Here is a 13009-nt window from a genome sequence, read left to right as displayed (position 1 = left end):
ACAGAGAAAAATATGTTGGATTTGTTATGCAAATTTACATACAGAAAATAATATAGTCTTTCTGGTTTTATTTGTTCAGCACCATCTAGAAATGCAAATATATTTTTATCACACAGCTTTCAAACCTTTTCTTATTTCCCAAATTAATTTCCTGGTATAAGTAATTTTTTTAAAGATAGAATACTGCAGTGCTTACATTTCTACAACTTTCTACAAAAAGAAACATATTCAATAAGTGGCTCTCCCTTTTGCTAATAAATATTTTGTATTATAACGTAGCCAAGTTAGCAATGTTGTCCAAAGTGTGGTTGCATGTTGTTGTGTTTTGGAACTGGAATCTTTCAATCAAAAGAAAATTTACATTATTAATATGGGTAACAATTCTTACTCTTTTGAAAAAACAGTAATGTCACATCCATGACATATGGCTTTAGTTCTGTTAGGCCTGTAATAAGTATTTGGTACACAAACTCCATGGTCAAAATCTGTTTTTACAGTGTTTATTTCTGTTATCTTTGCTGGGATATGTCAGTAGGCAGCATTTGGTCTGCATATCTGCATATTTTGAATATACTATGTCTGTGCTGAAGAAGACTTTGTAAGGCTTTATGAAACTGTCTGCTTAGATGCTACCACTGAGGCCTGACTGAGCTTGTCAACAGTATCTGTTACTTACACAGCCTTGAAGTAGTACAGCTTTTCCATAAAACTGGTTGATAGGTGTATGTCTGAAAAACACCAAGTTATCTTAATAGTTTTTGAGAACTTCACCCATCATAAACCACACATTGATATCTTTATTTTAGCATTCCCAGAATCCAGGCATTTTTCTGCCTGATAGGAGAGATGCCAAAAGCAAATTCAATCTATAATTCTCTCTCCTTCCCAGACCTTTGTTGACTTGTGGTCCCCATTCTGCTGCAATTACTCAACTGGCAAGGCAGAGTTCATTGACTGAATGTTCTTCCTAGTCATTTTCCAAATTCAAATACAGTTAGTCTTAATTTTTGTCACATTAATCACAAGGTTGCTGAGGCCAAATCAGCTCATTTGTCAATGGGAACAAGCTTTCAAGTGGGATGAGTTTTCTCCCACAAAAGAGAAAAAAATCTTATGAATTGCACTCATTGCATGTCTGACATCATCCTGATTTTCCATTTACATATTGGTTTTCCTGTTGGTTTTTGATCGTTTTACACTCCATATTTCACGTAGAAATCATTTATATCACAACTGTACTCAGACTTTGGTATTATTAGGTAGCATGGAACATATTCAGTGATGGTATGAAAGTTATTTCCAATAGGGCTTATGAAGAACAGCTGAGCAAGTATGACCTCCTGACCTCAAAGTGTTTGTTTACTGGGAACATATTCCAGTTCTCTACATTTAATCTGTCTTGGACCAGGCTGACATTCCCCTACTAGATTTATTGTATCTCTAAAGGCTATTACAAACACAACATTGTCACTGTTTATCTAATAAAATGATAATAGGATTATATTAGTCTACTGATAATGATACATTTATGTTAATTTTTAATTGTAACAAACCAAAGTTTGATTTAATATTTAGTGAAGATAATGTATTACTGAGGAAAAATCCCAAAACATTAAAAAAGTACTTTTCTTTCGAACAAATCAGTCATGGAAGTTTTTTTTTATTCCATCTTATTCGTAAATAAAAGCATCAGTTGGTGTAAATGAGTAGGCATGCTATGTCAGTTTTACAGAAATAATAACAATGAGGAAATCTGACTCAGAAAAAGTGGGTTTGCTAAATCAACTCTGGATTTTGAAAGCTTGTCATGATGTTTTTTCTTGTGTATTTTTTCCTGGAATTTATCAGATATCAAAAGGCAGGCACAACAGACCAGATTTGCATTTCAGTTATATTTTATTATATTCAAGATATCTAGAGTAAATTCATTTCTTATTAGTGTTGGTATTGTTATTTTTATTATTACAAGTGGTACTAATGATTAATACTGGTAGCTCTTAATTTATCTTCAAGCTCAGACAACAAAAATCACATTACTTTTTAAATTCTGTAGGGAAATGCATTAACATACAACAGAGATTTAAAACAAAATGAATAATAAACAAGTTACTCCATAAGCATGCATTCTCTATGGTGAAATCACAGTGCTGGACTAAACCAAATGTGCAATTTGTATTTAGAACTCTTAAATGTTACATGAAGTGTATTTATTTAAAATTTTCCATAGGGCAGAAGTGTAGAAAATAAAAGCTGGTTCTTTTCTGTTGATTTATATTACAGTGTCACTTTGTCAAAAGTTAATTAATTGCTCTCTTGACCCGCAGTAGGTTCCTGGTACTAATTCTTCCAGCAAGCCAGTGATGAGGAATGCACCTTGCTCCTCTGGGGACCTTATGTTGTTTCCTCTGAAATCAGGAACAAACTCTTAAGAACGCCAATAGGAGTGGGATCACCTTTCATTTGGCAAAGTCAAGACTTTGCTCAGGAGCATGCCACACAAAGGAAATGTTTCTGAAGCAATGTGGTTTACACTTTGGTGAAGGGAAAACCAAGGACTGAGTTAGTTCCAGGTTTCCTCTTTCTATGTCATGAGGAGGTTAGTTTGGGATTTTATCAGGGTAATGTGAGGTTGTTGATTTTAGACTGATACACATATGTTGGTTGAAAAAACCCCATTTTTTCTAATTTATATGCATGCATTTTTTTCCTGGGAAACAATTACCTAATCCTTATTTGGACTTCTTAGTTTTGAGATCAACATATCATGTAGCTTTTCCACATTGCTTTTCCCTGTTGCCCTACCATATTCACTTTTTTTTCCTGAGTCAGTACCCCATAACTGGCGGAAGGGTGTTGAGTGACCATTTTGTGCAATTACCACATAAACCAGTATGTTCTATATGTAGTGCATTGCAGGTAGAAGTAAAAATAAAATGACCATGACTAATACCAAATATCTATCATATGTAGCAATACTTCTTTCAGAATTTGTTTCCTTCTTTCGCTGCTTTTACAGAAGCTGTTCATCTAAATCTGAACCAAAATCATCCTCCTGATCACATTTCTATGTCATGTGGAATAAGCTTATAAAAATAAGCTATTTAATAAACATTGCTAGATTCTAAATCCATTAAAAGAATCTTTTTCAGCTAACACACAAAAATGAAACCAAGCCCAAATTGCTACGGGATGCTCTACAGGTAACTTACACTTTAATTTTTTTTGTCAGCTCTCCAAATGGAACAATTCTATATTGTTCATGGTACAACCTATATGCAGTGACCCACATAAAATATCCTACTTATTTATAAAAGATGGCAGTGGTTGAAGTTGCTCATAACCAGAACTGCAACACATTCCATTTAGCAAAATGCTTAAAAGGACAAGTTCTTGGAGTTAAATCTCTTCAGGGGCTCTGGAAAATCCATAGTATTTTCCAGAAATTCAGCTAGATAACATATCTCAATTTCATTCTACTTGTATGGGATTTTGATGGGGACTGCTGAATTCTTTGAAAAGACAGGTACTTGAATCTTTCCAGCTCTTCTGAGAAACCCAGACAGCACAGTCTAGCCTAAACATCCTAATGGGATTCATCAGAGCTAAAGAGAGGGCAAAAACTCTAGTACTTAACTGAATTGGTATCGATTAGTACAAATAAGTATGCACTGATACCCTGCGATAACCTGCCCATTCTAACATTCATCTCTTGTCTCAGTGAGATGCAACTGCTTTCCAAACTACGGTATACAAATGATTCTGACAAAACAAACAGTAAGTCTTCATACCAAAACAAACATTCCCACAGAAGCCTGGAATTTGCTTCTCGTTAGGCATATGCAATATTCCAAATATTGCACATATTTAGCTCAAGGTTGATTACTAAATTACATGCTGCTGCAGAATATATAATATGATACAGCAAGAAATAAAGCAGGTCCAGTTACACAAAGGTTTTTTCCTGTAGGCAAAAATAATCACTTGCATTGGTGCTCATGCGTTCCAGTTAGTTATCCAGCAAAATGCACACAGCTAAGAAATTAACGCGGCCCTGAGAATACCAACTCCATTATTTACAAACATGAAGAATGTTACATTATGTTGGACTCAAAAGTCCCTCTAGCCCAGTAGTCTGTCTCCAGACAGTGACCAGTCAGAGAGGAAATATGTAGGGATATTTCTCTGGAATGCTTTCCCAGCTCCAACTATTTGCAGCTCAGGGGTTCCTGAGGAGCTCCACTGTGCTTTTATTGCATTTTACAAACATTATGACAACTCTCCAATGCAGAGAAGTAAACACAACAAATGCAAGATGAAAGGTTAGAAGGAGGAATGGAACATGGTAGGTTTGGCTGCCAATGCATTTTGATGCAAGTCTCAAATGCGCTGTTGCATCCACTGTAGTTTCTTTTGGCTACATTAAGTAGTGTTAATGCTGAATTTAAACATCACGCTGTAATGAGGGTCCCATTTTACAGGCATACTATGCCTGTAACACTTACTAAATTCAGTGGAAATTGTGTTTAGTTATTAACCCAGACTATAAAACTCCATGTCCTGACAAGGAAATCTCTTAAAAGCAACAGAAAATTTTTTAAAAATACAAAACCTCTTATCAAATGTAATTATCTTATGTCAATGGAGTTAAAGTCAGAGGCAGGCTCTGAGGTGAATCTAGATACCCTTAGCATAATTTGGCACAATCCATAAGTTTCCCTTGCTTTCAGAGGTTCCTTATAAAGGGAAAAAATACCTTAAATCTCAGGAAATGCAAATTGACAAAAAATACTGTAAATGTTCTGTGTTTGTAGGGTTGTGGGGTTTTTTTTTTAAATTATTTGTTTTGTCTTTTTAGGTGAGACCTTTAAATAAAAATAAGATGGCCATATTTTCAACACTAGGAATGAAAAGTGTATCCTTCTTTACATTATTTTCTGTTTATTTACATGTTTGTTTATGTTTCTTTTCATGTCCTGGAACTGAGTGGGCACAATATACCAACAATTAGAAAACTACCTACCTATTGATGTGGTACATTAATAGGGGATTCTTTATGTATTACAAATGCTCTGATGAGTTCTTGTGTTTTAATATCCATATTACATCACAAATGTTATGGAGCACACCTAAGGTTTACACATACTTCTTATAGGGTAAGACAATAAGTCTCAGTCACTTAAACATAAAGGATTAGATTTATGACATCGCTATGCATTCATTGGGCACAATATATAAGTAAATATATACAAGTTTTTGAGGATCTAACAAGCTGGGGTACAGGGATACAGGACCATGCAGTACAGAAGTACTGTCTTTTTCCCTACATTTCTCAGATCCTGCAAAAATATGCCAGCAGCAGTCTACAAAGCAAGATGACATGGTAACAATATGTTAATAATAGCAGGGCGATGGCTTAATGAACATGGTAATAAAGGTAATCGGTATAACATTGTAATATGATAACAAGAGACAAGAAATTTGCATTTTCCTTTTCTATCACTGGCATGTTGTGTGACACTGGGAACCTCATTAGTTTTCCCATGACCAAGAATATGGTTTTAGATTACTAATACCCAGTATATTAGGAGCTGATTTAAGAACTTTCTGTCCCACTCATTCATTCCAGCATGGCCCAGTCAGTCCCTCCTTCATGAGGACCAGTATGCCAGTGCAAGCATTTGTTGGAGCACTAAAACAGATGAGCTAAAGGATGTGGGTTAACAACAGTCCTATCTATCAGCATACCTAAGAGAGATGTAAATTGTAATGCAAGGATGAGGGTGAACAGCTGGGACAAACACAGTGGGGATTTTTTTAAAATCCTGCTCATTTCACAGGCCCAGTATAGGAAGCTGTGAAAAGGCAACTGACTGCACTGAGTGGGGGGATCTCCAGGTATAACTAGGTTCGGGTAGCAACAATGACTTAAGTGGGTTTGGCAGCTAAAAGACCAGTTCTTACAATGATATCTACACTGGGATTTTTTCAAAGTACTATAAGATCTACCAGTGAAAACAGACATGTTCCAGTTATAAGTTTACTACTTGTCATTATCATATACAATTTTTATACTTTTCTTTTTGGTGTGTTGTACAAACCAAATTTTATCTACACTAGAACAACAAGTAGGCTAGCAAGTTTTTCTTCAGAAAATAGTTCCTCCCTGCTATAATCAGTCCAATATTTTGAGAACCTATTTCATGCCTTAATCATAAGGTTGGCATTACTGGTTTTAAGATACAATACGCCATTGATAGCACAAAACTTTAAAGCCAATTAAATGTTGGCAATCTTCCTACCACTGGCAAAGGCATACTTGTTAACAGTTCTCCTCTGTGGTATGTTTGCAGTGTAATCCCTGATTTCTAGAAAGCTTTTTTGGCACATCAAGATAAAAATATCTAACAAATTTATGTTTATAGACAATTTTAGACTTTATTCACATTACCTGAAAGCATTTTAGTTTAAAAAGTACAGGTTGTATGCACTCAAATGATATTATGTATCCTTCTTAACACAAGGAAAAAAATAATGATTTGTAGAACCAAGCTATACAAATAATAGTTTATTTGCATTTTAACTAGTTAACAATTTCAGAAGTCATTAAATACAAACCTATATGAAACACACTACTAGTTGTGACTTAGGAGATCATGCTGCTTTGTTGGAAAAATAACCAACATTTTTGTCCTGGATTTTAATGTAAGTAAAAACTTTCATGGCTATTTACTTAAATGTATTTTGAAGTTAACAAAGCTTTTTTTTCTTCATTTTGTGTGGGAAGAATATGATTAGGTTGGCAAAGAAACCCACAAGCCAAAATTGACTAGGAAGGCTTAATTTATAGTGAGATAAACTTCTATGAATGCAAAGTTATTTACAACAAAAGGCACTAACTTTACTGCTAAGGCTTAGAAGGCATTTTGGAGAAAATAAAAAACACAGAAACACTATTGATATAATTTTCTCCCTTCTGCAGATGCTCTGCAGTATGGTAGTCCTGCACCATCTAGTCCCACAGAAGCTTCCTTCTCATACTCACTACCTTAGAGGTCATGGCTAGGCTTCACGAACGAAGATTTGAGAAGGGCACTATCCACGTTTGTTACAAGTGCATTGGTGGCTAAAAAAGCCAATATGAGATAGACATGTCTGTTGCAAAAGGCACAGCAGAAAGACTCCTTAGGTGGTAAATTCTGCAAGACACGATTCTTTCTGCGTTGTCTTTTCTCCTCAAGAGTGATCCTGTGTGCTTTCTTAAAGGAAGCAGCAGCGTCGAAGATAGCATATCTCCAGACCTCCCGATTGGAGGCCAGAGTAGACCAGTTATGTTGATCAATGTGGCCAAGGCTGAGATGTTGTTTCAGGGAGTCCTTGTATCTTTTCTTCGGGGCTCCTCTCTTGCGGCAGCCGGTGGCAAGTTCACCATAAAGCAAGATCTTAGGGAGGCGGTGGTCCTTCATCCTTGAGACGTGTCCTGCCCAACACAGCTGTGTTCTCAGTAACATGGCCTCAATACTTGTGACTGCTGCTTGTTCTAGAACAGATGTATTTGTCACATAATCTGACCAGTGGATGTTTAGGATTGTACAAAGGCAGCGTTGATGGAAGCGTTCTAGGAGTCGCAGGTGGTGGTGGTAGATGACCCATGATTCAGATCCATATAAGAGAGTAGTCAGCACTATGGCTTTGTAAACACTGATCTTTGTACTTTTCTTCAAGTGTTTATTTTGCCAAACTCTTCTATGAAGCTTTCCGAAGGCACTATATGCCTTTGCTCACCTGTTGTCTATCTCTCCGTCAATCTTACCGTCCAAGGAGATGAGGCTACCTAGGTAATTAAACTGCTGGACTGATTTGAGCTCTGATTGGCCAATGGTGATATGGGGATGATGGAAGACATCATCCATCATCTTCTTCTACCTTAGAGGTACTTAACTACTAATGTCAGTTCTATCAATGTTAATGATGTGAGCAGAGATTCCTTCCTAATCTCAGGAATTTTGTTTGTCTGCAAAAGCATGTTCTGTACAAAAGCAATATAAAAACTATAGTAAGGAAACAGTGGTCATGTCTGTAACAATAGAGTTTATTGAGAGGTGTGTTGGCAAAGTAATATAAGGTTAAGTCTACTACTTTTTTATCAGTAGGACTCTCCTTTTCACAGTTTCTCATAATTTGTTTGGAAATTATTATAGTATATTTTATTATGCTGGTACAAAGTGAAATTCTCCTCATAGATCTTTTAAACAAAGAATGCTTTATTAATACCTACACAAATAAAACCCTTATACATGAGAAAGGTCTAGATGCAGCTATAAAGGTAAAGCTGCATCTTATGAGAGTTAAAAATCTGAATGCAAGAACCACACTGAGTATAGCATTAGACTCTTCACTTCATCCACTTAGCTACTCTTAATGCCCTCCCTACCAAAAAATAAAATTAATCACTTTTCTAACTCAGTTCAGACTTGATAGGAATCTAGAACAAACTGGTAAAGGGTCAATAACCCTGAAAATGTAAGGCAGTGAAGAATCAGGCTGGAAGGCAAAACTCCCCATGTTTTCAAAGTTCTGTGTGATTACATGGAAAATTCAGGTTTTAATGACTTTCAAAGACCTTATTTGGACTATAACTCAGTGCAAATTTCTGCCAGCATAGCTGCCTCAATGAGGAGTCACACCTCTTCCCATCACAAAAAATATTCAGGTTCAGGATGGTTGTCAACCTTGTCACCACTGAGGAGAAAGGTAAACATAGCTCAGTAGCTTCATTCACTTGGCACTTTTCAATGGTACAGAGGAAGAGACGAGTGAGCTTACAAAAATATTGGTATGTATGAGTCTCTGAGGCTTCAGATGTTTTGCAGAGTGCTAGCACACAAAAGGGTTTCTGGTTTTGTGTGTCTCTTTCCATTGCTTTAACTGCAGGGATCTTGTTTTTTCTTCTCGAGTCATACTCTGTCTCAGTGATCATCTGAGAGGCAATGAGGAAAAGAAGCAACTGGGTGAAGGTATGAGCAGTAGCACACATATGACACAGTAAAGCTACTATATCATCACAGCTGCCTTCACTGCCCACAAAATTCCCTTTTGTTGAGCTGAGTTAATTTAACTGTATACCCTATTAGTTTATATGGGTAAATATAAAAATATATATTATGGTATTGATAGGAAAGCCAAGCTCATATATTGAGCCTATTCTTTCTGTGTTAACATATAACTGAGTGAAGAGATGTTTTGTTGAGACCTGAGATCTGTCCCTCATGACTACATTCTCCCAGAAGTCTGTAAATGATACTACTTAACAGCTACAAAAAAATCTCTGACCTGACAAGAGTAAACTAATGACTGAGGGACTACCCAGCATCCTGGCACAACAAGCTAAGGCAAGTTTTTCTTTCAGGAAAAGAAATTAACTATTTTGTTCCAAAGAGATGAACATGGCTATTGCAGGACTGGAGGTGAAGCCTTGCTTTGAGAAGGCAGCATTCACCTGTCTCCAGCCTTCCCTCCCTCAGACCTGATCTGCTCCCTCACACCCCTGAAGCACCCAAAGCTCTCCCAGAACTGCCAGCAAGGTCTCCAAGCCCTGTCAGATACTAGGCTATGGGTGAGCAGCACATCTCTAGCTACCTTGTCCAAACACATATTGTATTGATGTTGATAACCCTGTGTTAGGCCTTTGGGAATTGCACTCTGGGCACGATTGTATTGGGTTTGCATGGCAAAGTTTTCGTAGTGGGGGTCTACATAAGTGGCATCTTTGAGTAGATTCCCATTGCAGCCCATGGTGAAGGCCCTGGTGAGACAGGCTGTCCCCCTGCAGCCCATGGAGGGCCACAGTGGAGCAGAGATCCACCCGCAGGCCCGTGGAGGACCCCATGCTGGTGCGGGTGGATGTGCCCAAAGGAGTCTGATGCCGTGAGAAGCCTGTGCTGGAGCAGGTTTGCTGGCAGGACTTGATATCCTGCAAGGGACCTGCACGGGAACAGTCTGTTCCTGAAGGATGGTATCCTGTGGATGGGACCCACACTGGAGTAGTTTGTGAAGATATGTAACTCGTGGGAAGGACTCATACTGGAGAAGTTCACAGAGGACTGTCTCCTGTGGCAGGGGCCCCACGGTGGAGCAGATGAAGAGCGTGAGGAGTCCTCCACCAGAGGAGGAAGAAGCGACAGAGACAGTGTGTGATGAACTCACCACAGCCCCCATTTCCCAGACCCCTGTGCTGTTGAGGGAGGAGGAGGTAGAGAAATCGGGACTTGAGTTGAGCCCAGGAAGAAGGAAGCTGTGGGGAGGAGGTTTTTAAGACTTTATTTCCTCGTTACCAATTATTACGTGATTGGTAATAAATCAAATTAATTTCCCCAAGTTGACCCTCTTTTGCCCAAAACGGCAATTGCTGAGTGATCTCCTTGTCGTTATCTCGACCTATTTTCTCCCCCCCGTCCAGCTGAGAGGGGCAGCGACAGAGCAGCTTTGGTGGGCACCTGGCGCCCAGCCAGAGTAAACCCACCACGACGACGAAGCCAGTCATAGACTCATAGAATGGTCTGAGTTGGAAGAGGACCTTGAACATCATCTAGTTCCAACGCCTAATAAGCGTCAAAACTTATTTGCCACCTAACTCGGCAAAACAGCGCAAGGCGGCTTTTTCCCTCGCCCCCAGGGTGCCGTCTCGCAGCAGAAGCCGTCTCTGCCAAAAACGCGGCGCTCGGTTCGTCTCCCCCTTCAGCCAAACGTGCCTCCCGGCGGTGAAGCAGGAAGAGGAAGGCGCAGCGGGCAGGCGCGGACAAGAAGCAGAGCTGTAAGAAAAGAACACCCTCCCGGCGGGAGCCGCCGGCAGCGGGATCCGATGTCCCAACACGCCAATGAGATGACCCCGCGCCGGCCCGGCCCCCGCCCCGCCCCCTCCGCGCTCTGGGCCCGTCCGTCACGGGCCGCTGGGCGGGGCCGGCCGCCCGCGGGGAGGACGCCTCGCGCTCCCATTGGCTGGGCCCCGGCGAGGGGCGGCTCTGGTTGGCTGCGGCGGCTGCCGCTCGCGGCGCGCGGGTGGTGGAGGCGGCGGGTCCGGCGGCGGCGGCGGCCGGAGGTCGCTCGGGCGGGGGCGCAGCATGGCCGCGGCGGTGGTCCGCGGGAGACCTGCGGGCTGGTGGCGCTGGCACCGCCGGGTGATGGGTAAGGACCTGCCCCAACCCTCGGCTCCAGCGGTCCCGCTCTGCCGGCCGGGCGGGGAAAGGCCGGGCCTCGCCCGGTGCTCGGCCAGGGAGCGCAGCTGCTGCGCTGCCCTTGGTGGCCGCGGGCCCTCCGAGCGCGGCGGGCCCGGTGCAGCTCCCCAGCCGCCTCGCCGTGTGGCGTCCCCGGTGAGGGACCCCCCAGGGGTCACGGCTGGCGCGGGACGCTCCCGCTGCCGCGTTACTTGGGGCCGCCGCGGAGCTTCGGAGTGGCTTGACTTAATAGATGTTTTCAGTCATTTGCGTAAAATAGCGTGCCTGGAAATCATCAGAGCCCACAAATGCTTCCTGTGGCACCAGTGACATGTTTGTTGTTACCTAGGTTTGAGCTGCTCAGCCCTCTCGGCCATTGCATCCGAGGCGCAGTTTCCTTAAACTGAAGGTAAATCCAGCGGCACTTGCTCCCGTGTCAGCTCCGCAGGCACTGATCCTCGCCTGTGGTTGGTTCATGGGCAGTGGAAGGAGCAAACACTGTAGATGTCCTCTTGGTGCAAGTGAAGGAAGACTGTATTTGCAGAGCTGAACCTAGACCTTTTCTGAATCCTGCAACTATTTCCAAGCAATTTAATAGCTAAAGTAACTGATTAAAAATAAACCTTCAGTAGTTTTTTCAGTGTCATTTTGATAGCTATCTGTTGCGATTGTATGTCAGGCTCACATAGATGAAGGTGTTTCAAGTAGCAAAATGAAAGAAATAGATTCTTTTAAATGGTATGTGGTTCTGAAATCTTGACACTTAACAAAGTGTTTCAGGAATCACTCAATTACTTTTAAGTAAACAACTTTAAAAAATTTAAACTGATGAATGGAGAGCATTTGATGCTTAATTTTGGCATTAGCTTTCAGTGCTATTTTTGTTTCACTGTCTCTTTTACAGTAATGCATTATTTTTTTATAGTTGCAGCTGTGGTGTAATAGCTCAGGTGCAGCAGGCATGTTGGTCATGTGCAAGTAATGTTAAATACAGGACACCTGTTTGTGTATTTAGCACCTTTTGTGATACCACAATTGAAAGCAGTAGCTTTCAAGGTATTTTGAACTTTCTGTGCATGGTAGCTGTAAGATATTTCTGTAAGAGCTTTGAAATACACTGTCTTGGTCAATATTTCAATGGTCATGTTTAATATAGAGCAGATGGTGGAGATCTTGTTTCTTGGTGGTGAGCATAAGTGTGAAAAGCAACCCTAGACTGGCCCTTAAAGTTGAAAAATACACTTTGTCTTTGCCGTAAGACCTGAGCAAGAAACTGTGACTAAGTCTAAGGAGAAATTGTGACTCTCCCAAGAAACTTCTGTAGAACAGAATTTCACCCACAGAGTTTAAGATCTGACTTACTTCGTCAGTAGTGACTATGCTGAAAGTACTCTTGACTCTGAGAAGTGTTTATGGGATGAAGGTCTAAGCATTAAGCCTTCTTTACTGCTAAGCTCTACTGCTTAGTTATATGTCAAGGTTTTCCCATCTCTAATGCATTTATTAGGTTTGCCATCCTTGTCTTTCATTTTAATTAGTCTGAATGTTGTCTTTTGAGTAGTGATTTCATCAACTGTCCTTCTTCGTGAAAACGCCTCCTAGTGAAGGAACTCTGCCAGCTCTGAGAGCTGTCACACCGCAGCTTGGTTAGTGAGTGGGTTGTCTTCATTCTCTTGTTGAACGTTCCTTGGTTACTTGGTCAGTCGCTCTTTGCAGCTGGTGCAGGCTATGATGGATTGTTTCTTCTGTATGTTTGTTCCAGAGACTGTTAAATTATCTAGGAGGAAAATAAAAAGCTG

General features: G+C 40.6%; 1 protein-coding gene across 1 annotated transcript in view; it reads left to right on the top strand.

The window, feature by feature from the left end:
- Window positions 1-11097: 11097 nt before the first annotated feature.
- The window catches only part of HIBADH (3-hydroxyisobutyrate dehydrogenase), a 90901-nt gene continuing 88989 nt past the window's right edge, over window positions 11098-13009 (top strand). The window contains exon 1 of the mRNA XM_027639293.1: window positions 11098-11181. Coding sequence (XP_027495094.1) covers window positions 11118-11181 — 64 coding nt within the window. The 5' untranslated portion in view covers window positions 11098-11117. The remainder of the gene's footprint in view (window positions 11182-13009) is intronic.

The sequence above is a fragment of the Corapipo altera genome, unplaced genomic scaffold (assembly GCF_003945725.1).
Source record: "Corapipo altera isolate COAL_440 unplaced genomic scaffold, ASM394572v1 44, whole genome shotgun sequence".
In the NCBI taxonomy this organism is placed as follows: domain Eukaryota; kingdom Metazoa; phylum Chordata; class Aves; order Passeriformes; family Pipridae; genus Corapipo; species Corapipo altera.
The sequence above is the reverse complement of the archived record's forward strand: the minus strand, read 5'-3'. Positions and strand labels throughout refer to the sequence as shown.